Genomic DNA, 12,375 nt, shown 5'->3' with positions numbered 1-12,375 from the left:
CAGACCCGACCTCAGCGCAGCCCCTCCTGCCCTTCCCAGTGCCGAGTGTTGGAGGCACTCACATCTCATCTTCCAGTCCCTCACTGGTGTCTCCAGACCGGTTGCCCAGCCCTGCTCTCTGCACAGAGCAGTAAATAAATCAAATACCTCGCCCTGTGGGTGGATCGGCCTCTTGGACACCGGCTGAAAGAACCTGTTCTGGGACAACACCACCCCCCCGTGGCTCAGAGCCCGTTCAATCTCCTTCCCGGGAATTCTTCCAGCTCGGTGATTGCCACCTCGTGAACAGAAGAGAGGAGATAGAAGAGAGCAAATGAGGAATTCTACAATGAACAACGGCAACGCTGATCCTTACGAATATAAATCCCACTGACAACATCACTCCTGTTTGCTTCATTTCCCCACCCTGGGAGCCCCAGAGGCCACAACAGCAGGACAATTCATGGCTCAGGACTCCATCCACCAAAGCAGTCCACTACCAGAACAATCCCAAGGTTTGCTCAGCACTTTTGCTCACCTTGGCTTCGGCCTCTTCCACGGAAGCAGCAGCGTTGTGGACACAGCGTTCCCCGCTGGAGAAGTTTAACATCCCACACATCCCTCGTTCCTTTAATCACAACGTGTCCAGCGCTGCTGCATTCTGCAGTGTCATCTTCACAGCCTGCTGAACCACGGGTTTAATTCTCCACGAGCACACCTAGTCCTGTTACTCACGGCGTCTACTTGCCCAGCTGAATTTCCCAGAGCCCTCTGGTGTGTCCTTATTACACTTCTGGCAGAGAAACCTGCTTCAAGCCCAAGGGCCAAAGTCGTTCTGTATGTAGAGTCACAGAATCATGGAATCATGGGATGGCTTGGGTTGGAAGGGACCTTAAAGCTCATCTCATTCCACCCCCTGCCACGGGCAGGACATCTTCTTCTATCCCAGGTTGCTCCAAGCCCTGCCCAACCTCACCTTGGGCACTGCCAGGGATCCAGGAGCAGCCACAGCTTCTGTGTGCAACCTGTGCCAGGGCCTCACCACCCTCACAGGGAAGAATTTCTAACCCAACCCTTCTCTCTTTCAGCTTGAAGCCATTCCTCCTTGTCCCGTCTCTCCAGTTCCCGATGAACCCCGGTGGACCCTGTGGGCTTGGTGTGGGACAGTGCAGGTCCCTGCTGCCACTGCTGGTCCATGGCAGCCCAGCTGGGCTGTGCAGGGATTGCTCTCCCTCCCGTGGTGTGGGACAGGCTTTGCTGGGCTTTCTGGGACCCCTGCTCCCTCCCGAGGTGCCCTGGGGCTCTGCAGAACTTTCCATGGCATCACACAGACCCCTGCTCCTTCCCAGCAGATCTGATGGAGTTTCCACAGAGCAGCGTGGACCCTGCTCCCTCCCAGGAGCACCGTGGGTTCTGCTGGGCTTTGCCCACGTCCACGCAAGCCCCTGCTCTATTCGGAGTCAGCCCAGCCCCCAGGAGCACCTGCTCCCCCCAAAAGGCTCAGTGGGCTCCATCAGCACAGCTCTGCGGGCTCTGCTCCCTCCCACAGCTCTGCCAGCCTTTCTGCAGGCCAGGTGGCCCCTTCTTCCTCCTGGGGCACTTCAGGGCTTCTCCTTTCCCTGGGCTTCATGCAGGCCCACAGGTGAGCCCACTCTGACCCCTGGCACACCGTGGGCTCCGTCAGCCTTTCCCTGTTCAATGGGTACTTTGAGTAGGACCCAAAAGCTTTTGTGTTCCTGCCTCATGCACACCCTGGAGGGAGCAGGGAGCTGGGGGGAACCCACAGCGAGCCCGGGACCCCACCAGTCTCCCCCTTCCTCCCACCACGGTGCCAGAGCCGTACGGTTCCCTGGCACAGACCCTCAGTGTCACACTGAACACCAAACACCAAACACCAAATCCACACCAAACACCCTTTATTCACCACCCTCTGGCCCGTGCTCAGGGACAGCAGCAGTCCCAGGGTACTCCAGTCCCCGCAGGGACCCTCTGTCCCCTCGTGGCTGGTCCCTCCATGGTCCCCCAGGCTCCCTCAGCGGTCCTTCCTGCGCAGTGGTGGGGACGGGGGGTAGTGGCGGGCAGGTGGCACGTCATAGTGACTGGGGATGTGGCTGTTCTTGGGGGAGTCGTAGTGGCTGGGGGGCTCTCTGCTGGGGGGGCCATCGGGCCCCTCAGGGCAGCTCTCTGTGGGGACAAGAGAAGGCTGCAAGGGGACACGTTCCCCCCAGGGTCACGAAGGCCCCGTCACCAACGTCCCCCCGGGGACAGACAGGTCATGTCCCCCCCAGGGCTGTCACCAAGGCTCTTTCCTTCCTGGGGCTATGCACTCCCCATCACAGGGGTTGTGACCCCACTGACCAGGGCCACCAGGGCCAGCAGGGCCAGCAGGGCCAGCAGGGCCAGGGGATGCCCAGCCGTACCCTCCTGTGGTGGCTCCTCGAGGAGCCCGATCTCAGCGTAGGACGTCTCCCTCTGCACAGGGGATTTCATCTCCATGTAGCTGCCCTCGTGGGCCTTGGCAGCGGCAGGGGGCAGCTCCTTGATGGTGGCGTAGGGGTTCTCGCTGGCCAGGGAGCTGGCGCTGGCCCTCAGCCCCTCCCAGGGGTGCTCTGGGGGAGAAGGAGTTGGGGGTGCCCCCATGGCAGGGAGCACGGGGAGAAGGAGCAGCTGTGTCCCAGGCAAGTCCCAACGCCATCCCTTTTGTGCCCCATCACTGTCCCCTCCCCATCCCCACCCTAATCCAGTCCTGTTCCAACCCACCCCCAAACCATCCCTGCCTCTTCCCCATCCCATCCCATCCCATCCCATCCCATCCCATCCCATCCCATCCCATCCCATCCCATCCCATCCCCATCCCCATCCCTTCCCTAACAACCCCAACCCCAATCCTTTCCCCAATCCCTTCCAACCCCAATCCTTTTCCCATCCCTGCCCCAGGCCCAGCTTATCCCTTCCCCACCCCATCCCCACCCTATCCCTGTCTCTTCCCTTTCTCCATCCCACTCCTACCTTTGCTGTCACCCTTCCTCAGGCCATGGCTGTAGGTGTAGCTCCTGTCCAGCTGCCTCCCTGTTAAGAGGGCAGATTTGGGGTCCCCTCTGCTTCATCTTCCCCCCCAGCATGAAGGTTCTGCACCCACCCCACCCCAGCCCCTTCCCAGGGGATCCTGAGCAGGGGGGGACTCAGGTGCCCACCCCACTCTGGATCTGCCCCTCCACTCCTCCTCACCCCTGGGGCCCAGGGCGGACGGCCCGAGGTGTTTCCAGTCGGGAGGCAGCGTGGCATTGCCTTCGGGGCTGTAGGGTCTCTCCACGCCAGGGAAGAGCTGGGTGCCAGGCACCTGGAGCCCAAAAAGGGGACGGGTTGGCCTCAAAGGTGGTGGCAGTGGTGCCCCACGCAGCACCGTGCTGTCCTGTGCCACAGCCTGCCCTACCTTGAGGGAGCTGGCTCTGTCCTGCGGGCCGGGGGCTGGCAGCGGGCACTGCGACAGGGTGTGGTAGCTGGGGTTGGAGTAGTAGTGGGCATGGTGGCTCGGGGGCACGTCTGGAGGGACAGGAGTCAGCCTGGTGGTGCCACAGGGCCACCCGGGGGGCTGGGGCCACACCTCCACCACGCCGCGCTGACCTGGCACCATGTAGTCTGAGGTGTCCGTCTGTCCTGCTCTGTAGGCCACGGCCAGGTGCCGCCGCTCCTTGCCCTTCTGCCAGCGGTGGTAGCACAGGGTTGTGGCCACCACAGCCACCAGCAATACCACCAGGGCCACCAGGCTCAGCAGCATGCCCAGGGGGCTGTAGGCTGCAGGGGAGGCTGGCTCGATGGTGTAGGGCACGTCAGGATTCCCTGGTGGGGAGGGGAGGAGTGTCAGTGCTCAGGGTGGGGGAGGGAACCTGGGGACCCCCGGCCCTGTCCCCACTCACCAGCCTCACAGCGGGGCCCAGTCGTGCCTGGGGCGCAGGGACACGTCCCGTTGGTGGGGTCGCAGGTGGCATTGTGGGGACAGTGGCAGAGCTGGTCACACTGGAGCCCAAAAGTCCCAGGGGCGCAGGCTGGGGACACAGCGGCACCGTACAGCTCCATACTGGGACCAGTCAGCCACAAACTGGTCCAATAGCTCCATCCTGGGACCAGTCAGCCACAAACTGGCCCAATAGCTCCATCCTGGGACCAGTCAGCCACAAACTGGCCCAATAGCTCCATACTGGGACCAGTCAGCCACAAACTGGTCCATCCATACTGGGACCAGTCAGCCACAAACTGGCCCAATAGCTCCATACTGGGACCAGTCAGCCACAAACTGGTCCATCCATACTGGGACCAGTCAGCCACAAACTGGTCCATCCATCCTGGGACCAGTCAGCCACAAACTGGCCCAATAGCTCCATACTGGGACCAGTCAGCCACAAACTGGCCCAATAGCTCCATCCTGGGACCAGTCAGCCACAAGGTGGCCCAATAGCTCCATACTGGGGCCAGTCAGCCACAAGGTGGCCAGGACCATGGAGGTCCACAGGGGCCTGTATGGCTCCGTACTGCCCAGAACCCCACAGGAGTCGCCCTGGTGGCCACGGGCAGTTCCGTCTCTTGCTCCCTCCATCCCAACCAAGGGCCCCTTGCTCCCCACTCCCCCTCACCGCTCCCCCTGACCCCCCACTCACGCTGGGAGCAGCGGGGGCCCCGCCAGCCCGGGCTGCAGAGGCAGGAGCCGTTGGTGGGGTGGCAGGAGGAGCCGTTGGCGCAGGAGCAGCTCAGGGAGCAGCGTTTGCCGTAGCGGCCGGCGGGACAGGCTGGGGACAGAGGAACGAGCTTGGCCCTGATCCCTAAGGATCAGGCTGGGAGCAGGCTGGACTTTTGGGGGGTGCTCACTCACGGCGCTGGCAGCTGGGGCCGCGGTAGCCCGGGGTGCAGGTGCAGGATCCGTCCTGGGGGGAGCAGGAGGCTCCGTTGCGGCAGGAGCAGGACATGCGGCAGCCCCGGCCCCAGGAGCCGTGGGGACAGCCCTGCTTGCACTGCCGCCCTGCAGGGAGGGTGAGAGGTGAAGCTCACGGCCGAGGGCACACTGGGGTCCTCCCAGTGCCTGCTGTCCCCTTTACCTGTCCAGCCAGGCAGGCAGTGGCACTCTCCTGTCACGGGGTCACAGCCGTCGGCGTGGGCACAGACGCAGCGCTCCCCGCAGCCCGCCCCAAACGTCCCGTTCTGCAGCATGGGCACGGGCTGGGAGTCAGCACAGCGTGGTGGCACCGAACCCCGGTGCCCGCAGCACCAGCACAGCCAGCGGGACTCACCGGGCAGGGCTGCAGGCACTGAGGGCCCTGCCAGCCCGGGGGGCAGTGGCAGGTCCCGCTCTGGGGGTCGCAGGACGCCCCATGGGCACAGTCACAGCTCCGGTTGCAGCTGGGACCCCAGGTACCAGCAGGACACGGCACTGAGCAGTCAGGTCCGTGCCAGCCTGTGGGATGGGATGGGATGAGGGGACAGCGGGGTGGGTGAGGGGACGGGGACCCCCCAGGAGCCGGTGTGCACGCACCTTCCTTGCAGAAGCAGGAGCCGTCGAGCGGGGAGCAGGCGAGGGCGTGCTGGCAGGAGCAGCGCCCCGAGCAGTTCATCCCAAAGGTGTTGGAGGGACACAGGGAGGAGCAGTGCTCGTCCTGGGTGTGGGCACCAAGAATTCAGCACGGACGGGACCCCTGCCCAGGGCTGGGCAAAGCACCCCCGTGGCTGGGGGTAACCTGGTGCTGTAGGGAAAGGGGCCAACCCCAAAACGCCCCATGCTCCCACAGGAACCCCAAGCTCTCCACAGGGTTGCCCAGATCCCCAAGTTTCCCCCCAAAGATGTCCCCAAAGGATGCCCAGATCCTGAAACTGCTCTCAGAGATAACCAGACCCCCAACCCATCCCTGAGGATGCCCAGACTCCCCTGTTGCCCCCAGGGATGCCCAGACCCCCCTGATTCCCCCAGGGATGCCCAGACCCCATGCTTGCCCACCCTCCAAACCATCCAGACACCCCCATTCCCACCAGAACTACCCAGACCCCTCATGATCCCTCCAGCACCACCCAGGCCCCCCCTCGCCCCCAGCACCACTCTCCCCCCGTGCCCCTCACCGTGTAGCCGGGGGGGCAGTGGCAGTGGCCCGTGGTCCCATCACAGACCCCCCCGTGGAGGCAGAGGCAGCTCTGCAGGCACCCGGGCCCGAAGTAGCCGGGGGGGCAGCTCTCATTGCAGTAGAGCCCGGCCCAGCCCGGGAGGCAAAGGCACTCCCCGAGCATCGGGTGGCAGCTGGGGGAGCACGCTCAGAACCCCAGTGCTCCCAGTACGGGGCACTGGCTGTGCTGGGAAGGGGCTTTGCAAAGGGGGGAGCACAGAACACCTCCCCAGGTGGGGATTAAAGAGGTCCTGGGCACGCAGCCAGCACCTGGCTGGGTGGGGGAGGGTGTGGGGGGTGTCGTGGGGGGAAGGAAGGAGGGGAGGATGAGATTGGTGCAGAGGGAGGTGAGGGTGGTGGGGGGAGCTGGGTGGGATGGGGATGCTGGGGTGGGATTGGGGTGCCAGGATGAGATGGGGGTGCTGGGATGATGATGTTGGGGTGGAATTGGGATGCTGGGGTGGTATGGGGGTGTTGAGATGGGATGGGGGTGTTGAGATGGGATGGGGATGCTGGGGTGGGGATGGGGGTGTTGGGGTGCAATTGGGACGCTGGGGTGGGATTGGGATGCCAGGATGGGATGGGGATGCTGGGGCGGGATTGGGGTGCCAGGATGGGATGGGGATGTTGGGGTGGGCTGGGATGCCATGATGGATGGGGATGCTGGGGCAGGATTGGGGTGCCAGGGTGGGCTGGGGACACCGGGGTGGGCTGGGGGCCGTACCTCTGGCTGTGCTGGGGGTGGCAGAGGCAGCGGCTCTCGCAGTGCAGCCCGTAGAGGCCGGGCAGGCAGTGCCGCTCCTCGCAGCGGCTGCCCTGGAAGCCGGCCTCGCACAGGCAGCCCCCATGCACGTGGAAGCACTGGCCCCCGTTGGCACAGTCACAGCTCTCCTGGCAGTCCTGCCCGTACCGCCCCACTGGGCACCTCTCCTGGCACCTGCACGGGGGGGCACAGGTGGTGACACAGCCCCACCAAGAGCTGGGGTGCCCCCTGGGATCCCCCCTAGCCCCGAGCTGAGGCCATCCAGCTCGTTGCATGCCAGACTGGGGGAGCTGGGGGTGCCTGGCCTGCATGGAGACCCGGTCCTGGCAGCGGTGGGTTGTGGTGGCCTCGTCCCCATGTGCCACGTCCCCTGAGCCCTGTCCCTGGATGCCCCCTCCCTGCTCCCAGACCATGGACCCCCACTCCAAAAATGCCCTGTCCCTAAGTGTCCTTTCCCCCTGCCCCCATCCCCTTGGCCATCCAATCCCCGGTACCCCCATTCTCCTCCCCACCATCCCTTTGTGTCCCCAGCCCCCACATCCCTGCCCCCACAATCCAGGTGCTGCTCATGCCCTTCCCCTCCATCCCCCCATCACCTCAGACCCCCATCCCCACGTCTTCCCCCAGCCCTTGCCCAGTTCCCCCCTCACTGCTCTCCGGTGAAGCCGGGGGCACACCGGCACTGCCCCCCGTGGGGGTCACAGTGGCCCCCGTTGTGGCAGCGACACTCGCCCTGGCAGCCAGGCCCAAAGCGCCCGGGGGGGCACGGCACGGAGCAGATCTCCCCCTGCAAAGGAGCACCAGGGTCAGCAGGGGAAACTGAGGCAGAGACCACGTTTGGAGGGCGGCACAGCCCACCTACCATCCATCCGTGAGGGCACACGCAGGTGCTGCTGCTGGAGGGGTGGCAGATGCCCCCGTTCTGGCAGGGACAGGGCGTGGTACAGGACATGCCCTCAGGGCAGGGCACCTCGCAGCTGTGGGGGGTGAGGGGTGAGCAGGAGCCTGCCTGGGGCTGGCAGAGGAGGGGAGGGCACAGAGGGAGGGGTCCCTACTCACAGGGGGCCGCTCAGCCCCGGTGGGCAGAGGCAGGCGCCAGTGGAGGCGTTGCAGGGGGCCTGGTGGTGGCAGGGGCAGGACAGGTGACAGCTCTGCCCGTAGGTGCCAGGTGGGCATGGCTGGCTGCACAGGGGGTCGGTGAAGCCGGGGGGACAGGAGCAGACCCCGGTCAGGGGGTTACAAGGTGCCCCATGGTGGCAGGGGCAGCGCTGTCCGCAGTCCAGCCCCCAGAAATGCTCATCACACTCTGCATGGGGGAGACAGCGGTGCTTCCTATTCCTATTCCATCCCATCCCATCCCATCCCATCCCATCCTATTCCATCCCATCCCATCCCATCCCATCCCATCCCGTCCCAGTCACTGCCAACCCTCCATCCGTGCCCATTCAGTCCCCATCTTGTCGCCATGCCATGTCCATTCCCATCATGTCCCTTTTCTATCTTCATCCACATTCCCATCCCATCCTCCTCCCATCTCTGCCCCTACCCCATTCCCATCCATCCTATCCCTGTTCCCGTCCCCTCTTCCTCCCCATCCCAATCTCCATTCCCATTCCAACCCATCCCAATCTTCATTCCCTCTTCCTCCCCATCCCAATCTCCATCCCCATCCCAAACAATCCCATTCTCCATCCCCTTTCCAACCCATCCCAATCTCCATCTCCACTCCTCCCCATCCCAATCTCCATCTCCATCCCAACCCATCCCAATCTCCATCTCCACTCCTCCCCATCCCATTCTCCATGCCCATCCCGTTCTCTTCCCACCCAAGGCCATTCCCAGCCCATCCCCATCCCGTCTCCATTCCCATTCCATGCACCCCCCACCCCAATTCCATCCTGACCCCGTCCCCATTAACCCCTTGGGTGCCGCACCGTGGCTGCCCAGCCCTCCAGGGAAGCCCACTGCCCCATCTGCCACCCCTGGCTGGGGGTCCCCAGCCCAGCCGTGCCCAGCCGTGCCCAGCTGTGCCCAGCCCTCACCGCTGGAGCAGCTGGGGCCGCGCCAGCCCGGCTCGCACTGGCACAGCTCGGGAGCCACGCAGCGGCCGTGGACGCACTCCTGGCTGCAGTGAGCTGGGGGGACATGGCCGAGCAGAGAGTGTCCTCAGGGAGCTCTGGGGACACCCTGCAGCGGGACACGGCCCCAGGGCCCCCCCGAGCCCCGGCCCCACTCACGGACACAGGAGTCCCGGCTCTCGTAGTAGCCCTGGCAGCACTGGTAGCGCCGCCGGTAGTCGGTGCGGACGGCCTGGCGGTACTCGGTGCGGTACACCACCCTGCGCCACCAGGGGTCACGGTGACCGAGCTGTCCCCCCTGCCCCTGGGGACACGCTGTGCTGGGACAGCCCTCCCAGTCCCCCCCCAGTCCTCCCAGGGCCCTGGGGACACGCTGTGCTGGGATGACCCCCCCTCAGCTCCCCATGGCACAGCCCTTCTCCAGCCCCCCAGCCTTGGGGACAGACCCTCTGCAGCCCCCCCATGAGCCTGGGGACACCTGGCATGGGGACAGCCCCCCTGACCTTGAGGCAACCCCCCTCCAGCCCTCCCCCAGCCCCCCTGTAGCCCCCTCGATGTCCTTGTCCCACCCTGGGGTGGGACATTCCCCCTCCAGCCCCTCACAGCCTTGGGGACACCCTGGGGTGGGACAGTCCCCGTCCAGCCCCCCACACCCCTGCAGTCCCCGAGGGGCCCTGGGGAGCTGGGGGTGCTCCCACCTCTGCTTTGGGCAGGGCAGGGGGAGGCCCAGGCCCCCGGGGCAGGGCTCGCTGGAGGACACGACGTGGGGTTTGGTGTACGACTCCTTCACCGGCGCCGTGAAGCTGCGGGTGGGGGGAACTCGGGGTGACTGCAGGTCCTGGGAGACCCCACCCCTGTCGCCGTCCCCCTCCCCTGTCCCCTCAGCCCTACCTCTCCCAGTAGCTGCAGACGTTGGGGTCTCCGGGCCGGAGGGCAGCCAGGAGCCCGGCGTGCACCGCCAGCACCGCGGCCCGCAGCAGCATCCTGCACGGAGAGACCACGGCTTTAGCCTGTGCCTCCGCACATTCCCGCTCCCCACCCACCGCCCCCGGCCCCAGCTCCACATCCGACCTCCCTGCAGGGCTGGCTTTGCATTCCTCCACCCCAAAAAACAGCCCCGGCCCCGCTGCTCCCTGAGCGCTGCTCTGTGCCAAGGGGAAACTGAGGCACGGCCGCTCAGCAGCCTGGGTGGCCCCACGCAGCCTCATCCCAGCACGCTGAGACACCCCGGGGCACATCGGGAGCATCACCCCGACCTGTCCTGGACACCCCATCCTAAGTGGGGGGGGGGGGATGCTGCCAGAGCTGGGAGCCCGGGGTGCCAGGGTGGGGCTGGGCACGGCGCCTCCAGCCCCTGGCACGGCGCCGCGTGGCCCCACTTCAACTCGCTCTCTGTTTATTCCCACTTGTGTTTCCTGGATCCAGCAGCTTCTTGCTCAAGCCAGAGAGGGTCCGGCTCTGCCGGGGCGGCTCTAGGAGCGTTTCCAGCCGGAGGCCGGGGGGGGAGGGCCCGCGACCCCCGAGCCCGCCGGGCCGGGCGTGCTGTTTACCGGGATGAGCGTTTCGGGGCAGGACAGCCGCGTGCCAAGGAGGAAACAGAGGTTTCCTGGTCAGCACAGCTGGATTTACCGGGGCTTCCTTGCTGCTCCAGCCATGGGACACCCCAAAGGTGCTCCCCGGGTTCATCCTCCCCCTCACCAGAGCCCGCGCTGCGTTTTGGGGCCAGAGCATCCGGTTTGGGGTGGAAAAACTGGTAGTGGGAAAGTTTCCCCCCATTTCCCTTCAACTCCCGGCAGTGAGGAATTAATTGCTCATCTGCTGCCAAAATTCCCTCCCATGGACCCTGCCGAGGGGGGAGAGCCAGGGGAGCCCCGAGCTCATCCCCAGCCTCATCCCCTCTCCCAGCAACGTGGGGGGACCAGGGGGGTCCCAGCATTGCTGGGAAAAACAGGAACCACGGGGAGATGCTGGCAGGAAAAGCAAGGAGTCATCAAAACGTGCCGGCACGTCCCATCTGCTCCTCGCTGCGGGGCTCAGCCGCGGGAAAGAGCCCCCCCCAAAACGGCAAGAGGCTCCCCAAGAGCCGGCGCTCCTCTCCCCACTGGTGTCCCTAAGAGCCCCCCGGGTGGGATGAGAAGCATCCCACTGCTGACGGGGCTGAAAGGAGCGCGTGGGGTGAGGCCAGGGGAGCAGCCCTGCCCTGTCCCTGCGGGGGACACGGTGCTGTCCCCCCCCCCAGCCGCTATCTCTGCCCCGGCGCTTCCTCTGCCGCAGCCCCGGGGTCTGACGCGTTTCCTCCGCGGACCCGCAGGGATGGGGCTGGGCGAGGGCGAGGGGGGCACGGGTGCAAGTCAGGGGCAGGGAAAGGGACAGGGGCAGAGTCAGGCTCAGCGCTGGGGTCACCGCGGCGTGTCGCAGCACTGTCCCACGCCCCACCCGCTGTCCCCCAGCCACCAGCGTCCCCTCGCCTTGGAACCTGCACCGTCCCCTGCTCCCCGGGGCGCTGGGGACCGTCCCCTCCGACAGCGCCCGGCAGGGGACGGTGCAGGCCGCCCATGCCAGCCCCGGCCTCAGGGTGCCCCGGGCGGGGACAGTGGCACTCACCTGGCCGCGGTGGCAGGCAGGGTCAGGGCGCAGCGGCCCCGACGCGGGGCTGGGCCGGCCTGGCCGGCCGGGATGGCGCAGCGCGGCCGTCGGAAGCGGAGGGAGGGCTGGAGCTGCTCTCAGGAAGTTTGGACGTGGAGTCAACTACGGAAAAGGGAAAAAAATAAAAAAAAAAATCCCATTAATTATTTTTTTCTTTTCTTTTCTTTTTTTTTTTTTTTTTTTTTTTTTTCTTCTTCTGTCCAGAAACCAGAGGGTTTTGGCACAGCAGCACGGCCGGGACTGCTCTCACAGAGCACTGGACGGGGAGGGGTCTGTGGGGACATTCTAGTTCAGCCCCTCAGTGGGGTGCTGGTGCTGGAGGGTGTCCCCTTCCCGAGGGCTCTGTGGCACCCATGGGTGCAGGGCCTGACCCGCAGGGCTGGGGCAAGAGAAGGGACCCCCTGAGCAAGGGGCAGCTGCTCTGTGGTGAGGGGATGTGGGGACCAGGTGTCCTTTGGCTTCAGGGCAGCGGCTGCTGGCAGCAGAGCAGAGCCTGGGATTGGTGCCCAACACCCCGGGCACATCATCCCTGCATCCCGGGACATCATCCATGCATCCCAAAATCCTGGGCACAGCATCCCTGCATCCCGGGACATCATCCCTGCATCCCAACATCCTGGGCACAGCATCCCTGCATCCCAGGGACACATGGTCCCTGTGTCTCAACATCCCTGGCACATCATCCCTGTATCCTAGGACATCATCCCTGCATCCCAATATCCCTGGCACAGCATCCCTGCATCCCAACATCCCTGACACAACATCC

General features: G+C 65.2%; 1 protein-coding gene across 2 annotated transcripts; it reads right to left on the bottom strand.

Annotated features, from left to right (window-relative positions):
• Positions 1–1,878: 1,878 nt before the first annotated feature.
• PEAR1 (platelet endothelial aggregation receptor 1) lies at positions 1,879–11,647 on the bottom strand. Of its 2 annotated transcripts, XM_054001043.1 has the most exons (22): positions 11,568–11,647; positions 9,855–9,947; positions 9,662–9,766; positions 9,123–9,223; positions 8,928–9,020; positions 7,945–8,191; positions 7,748–7,862; positions 7,536–7,672; positions 6,847–7,059; positions 6,082–6,256; positions 5,504–5,624; positions 5,262–5,425; positions 5,070–5,172; positions 4,847–4,993; positions 4,635–4,763; positions 3,897–4,025; positions 3,604–3,819; positions 3,413–3,522; positions 3,208–3,319; positions 2,989–3,048; positions 2,400–2,588; positions 1,879–2,163 (listed from the first exon to the last, which is right to left on the bottom strand). In XM_054001043.1, exons 2-22 carry the CDS (start codon positions 9,944–9,946, stop codon positions 2,012–2,014), a joined length of 2,910 nt encoding a protein of 969 aa, XP_053857018.1. In that variant the 5' UTR covers position 9,947; positions 11,568–11,647; the 3' UTR covers positions 1,879–2,011. The 2 variants fall into 2 exon arrangements, with proteins under 2 accessions (XP_053857018.1, XP_053857019.1); XM_054001044.1 differs by lacking the exon at positions 3,897–4,025.
• Between the last annotated feature and the right edge of the window lie 728 nt (positions 11,648–12,375).

Source organism: Vidua macroura, chromosome 29, assembly GCF_024509145.1.
Source record: "Vidua macroura isolate BioBank_ID:100142 chromosome 29, ASM2450914v1, whole genome shotgun sequence".
NCBI classification, from domain to species: domain Eukaryota; kingdom Metazoa; phylum Chordata; class Aves; order Passeriformes; family Viduidae; genus Vidua; species Vidua macroura.
Note: the sequence above shows the minus strand (reverse complement) of the source record. Positions and strands in the feature narration are given on the sequence as shown.

What these genes read in the sequence shown, in the direction of transcription:
- PEAR1 (XM_054001043.1), bottom strand. Translation starts at nt 9,946, where the DNA reads ATGCTGCTGCGGGCCGCGGTGCTGGCGGTGCACGCCGGGCTCCTGGCT. An exon ending in CCGGGGCTGAGCGGCCCCCT is followed by an intron (nt 7,863 to 7,944) that starts GTGAGTAGGGAC and finishes CACCCCCCACAG; the next exon opens with CTGCGAGGTGCCCTGCCCTG. An exon ending in TGTGCCCTCACGGATGGATG is followed by an intron (nt 7,673 to 7,747) that starts GTAGGTGGGCTG and finishes GCTCCTTTGCAG; the next exon opens with GGGGAGATCTGCTCCGTGCC.